Source organism: Durio zibethinus, chromosome 11, assembly GCF_047325235.1.
Source record: "Durio zibethinus cultivar Kanyao isolate XHJ-2024 chromosome 11, ASM4732523v1, whole genome shotgun sequence".
Lineage (NCBI taxonomy): Eukaryota > Viridiplantae > Streptophyta > Magnoliopsida > Malvales > Malvaceae > Durio > Durio zibethinus.
Genome location: NC_143172.1, coordinates 22,922,081 through 22,924,860, shown reverse-complemented (window position 1 = coordinate 22,924,860; position 2,780 = coordinate 22,922,081). Strand labels below are relative to the sequence as shown.

Here is a 2,780-nt window from a genome sequence, read left to right as displayed (position 1 = left end):
CCTCACTCAAATGTTGAGTGTGAAGTGGAGCCATAATTTTATTTTTGAGCTTGTTAGAGAAAAGATGAGGGCATCTTTCGCTCTTGAATATGGCATGTTGGAAGAAATAATGGTTTTGATATTAGGAAAGATTCCTCTTCGTTTAATGGGCCGGAAATTGTTAGTGTAGTAACGGGTGTTTCAAAGTCAAAATGTACATGCCTTATGATTAATGGGGAGTCTTGTAACATGTCCCACCATCTATTCTTTCGTAACATTGAGATTAATGCTCATAATTTTTCCTCTAATTAAATTTAATAAATAATTACAAATAATATTATAAAGGACATTATCACCTCGTATCTGTACTTGATTATGTCTTCACCAGTTAATTAGTTATGGCCTTTGGGGACCATATAGGAGAAAAGTAATGGTCCTTCAATACAATTATTACAACCTCGATTCCTTTTATTTTAGTAGCCCATTTGTTGTTGACATCTGGCCTACCTGCAAGAACAAGTATTGCTGACGTGTAGCTCCCTCGGGTACTGGAATAGTGATATTCATATTCTCCTCTCAATTCATAGCTGCCCTATTCCTGAAATTAAATACCTGGTTTACACCTGTAAAACTAACTGCGATGCAGCCATGACAGATGACACTGCATGTTGTTTAATAATTAAAGAACCCTATTCTTTTTCAGGTATTATTTATATTATATTAATCTGCTATATTAGGGAATAATACTCAGTTTCATTACTTAACAATGGTGGATTACAACACTTTGGGGTTTTAATTTCACCCTTTTGATATACAATTATGCATTGCTCAGATTCGCTTCTTGAAGACAGTTTGTGATTTTTCATGGTTTGCTACCTGCGTCCTAAAGTGAGAAACTGTATTGCTTTTTACAGGTTAAAAGAAGCCAGGATTTCTGTGCGGCTAGAGCCAAGTGGTGCTTCTCTCTCACTGTCTCTTATGCAGCGTGTGGCAAGATCCCACATCCTTAGCTTGCAGCCTCTGAGATGCTTTGTAATGAAGGCTGCCATGTCTTTGATCTGGCAGCAGAGTTGATTGATGTTGTTGATCTTGGCTGGTGTCTTTCATGTCTGCTCACCTGGAGACGTTTAATATCATCAGGAAAAAAGTTTTTGAAAAAATAAATAGAAAAATATATACGAGTATCCAACTCAAAACATTTCTTATTATCATACGCTCATCAGTCAATATTTATCTTTAAATCTTCAAGCAGTTTGATGTTCTTAAATGAAATTTTGTTTTCAAACTTGTTCTTTTCTAGATCCTATATGTTGCACTAGGAAATTTAATAATAAAAATTAAGAGGGAATTAAAGCAGCACCAAGGCAATTTTATTCTGAAATTTATGCTAAAAATAAAGCTTTCAATTACAAGAACATGCATGTATATATGCTAATGATTATCTACAGTAAAAATTGACAAAGAATTAGAGAGACAAACTAAAAATACATAGCTCTTTAAGGAAATTCACCTTATTTTCCTTATCTGGTTCAGATCTCGTTCCCATTACCTCTGGCCTCAGGCCAGCCTTGTCATATGGCTTCTCTGCCGATTCTTGCTGGTTTTTCTTCATCTTTGCATGTTTCTTTGCACACAACCCTTTCATAACCTCTAAAAAGCAAAAATTAAACAAGCAAATTAACACAACTTAAAATCAGATACAACCCAAAAAGAAAGCAGTCTGTATTACCAATAAAAAGTAATTAAAACAAGAACAAAAAGCAACCAGAAAATATATGAATACCATGAGTGGTGATGAGCCTGTAAACCTGGCCAAGAACAAGAGTATCAGTGGGCCGGAGAAGCTTAATCCTAGTTAAACGAACAGGGTTGACATTGTTGGCGCTGTTTTCTGGGCATTTATCATTGTTACTTGAATGATACAAGGTGGTAGAGATAAGAAGAGCAACATAGTGACCAGGGTTCATCCTCATAACCTCACTAGCACTCACAGGCCAATAAAACTTGTCAACTTTCCCACATGGGTGCTGAACTACTAGAGTTGCTGCATCAATAGCTTGGCAATTCCCCATTTCTCTTTTCTTTTTTCAGTCTTCAAAGCAAGCTGGACAGGCAGGCAAAGCAAAGCAAGGAAGGAAGCAATCAGGAAGTGAGGAGATATATGCTGCAGAGTCTTTATAGCCAAACCACACCTACCAAGAGGAACTTAAATAAAATTTTCTTATATAATTATTAGACGGTGAGATCAACTGGTAAAAGGGTAATTGAGTCATTTAAAGTGCAAATAAAGTAGTAATTTTGGTAATTTTAATGGCCCTAACAGGAAATGCAATGATTTGGTGAGCTGTGATTGGCTGTCTAAAGGGGCGATGGGAACGCGTAGACATAGGTGGTTTTTTGGAACCCCTTTTAGTTTTAAGAGAAATACGTTACTAAAGCCTAAACGTCTACAACAGGTCCACCATCGTTGAACAGATAGCACTGTTTCAAAGAGGCTGTAATATTGCCACGTCAACTAAGTTTATCCAACAGCTCATCTTGGAATATATGGAAGGTTATCTATGGATATGTGGACTACTTTTCTCTCAAAGATGCTCCAATTTAAACGTCTTCTTACTAATTATACGACGTTTGCATATTTGTATTGTATCTATTTTATATTAAATATGTAAAATAAAAATTATTGTTTAAAATTATATTAATATATTAAATATAAAAATTTTTATTAAATTTATATATAATTTTTATTAAAATTTTAAATTATATTTTTTATATTATTTTCATGTGATTTTATCATATTA

General features: G+C 34.5%; 1 protein-coding gene across 1 annotated transcript; it reads right to left on the bottom strand.

The window, feature by feature from the left end:
* Window positions 1–712: 712 nt before the first annotated feature.
* LOC111290698 (uncharacterized) lies at window positions 713–2,176 on the bottom strand. The gene is made up of 3 exons (XM_022882120.2): window positions 1,763–2,176; window positions 1,490–1,629; window positions 713–1,096 (listed from the first exon to the last, which is right to left on the bottom strand). Exons 1-3 carry the CDS (start codon window positions 2,049–2,051, stop codon window positions 986–988), a joined length of 540 nt encoding a protein of 179 aa, XP_022737855.1. The 5' UTR covers window positions 2,052–2,176; the 3' UTR covers window positions 713–985.
* Between the last annotated feature and the right edge of the window lie 604 nt (window positions 2,177–2,780).

Coding starts and splice junctions, on each gene's coding strand:
- LOC111290698 (XM_022882120.2), bottom strand. CDS start 2,051: ATGGGGAATTGCCAAGCTATTGATGCAGCAACTCTAGTAGTTCAGCAC. Junction 1,630..1,762: donor CAGGCTCATCACCACTCATG/GTATTCATATAT, acceptor TTTGCTTTTTAG/AGGTTATGAAAGGGTTGTGT. Junction 1,097..1,489: donor AACCAGATAAGGAAAATAAG/GTGAATTTCCTT, acceptor AAACGTCTCCAG/GTGAGCAGACATGAAAGACA.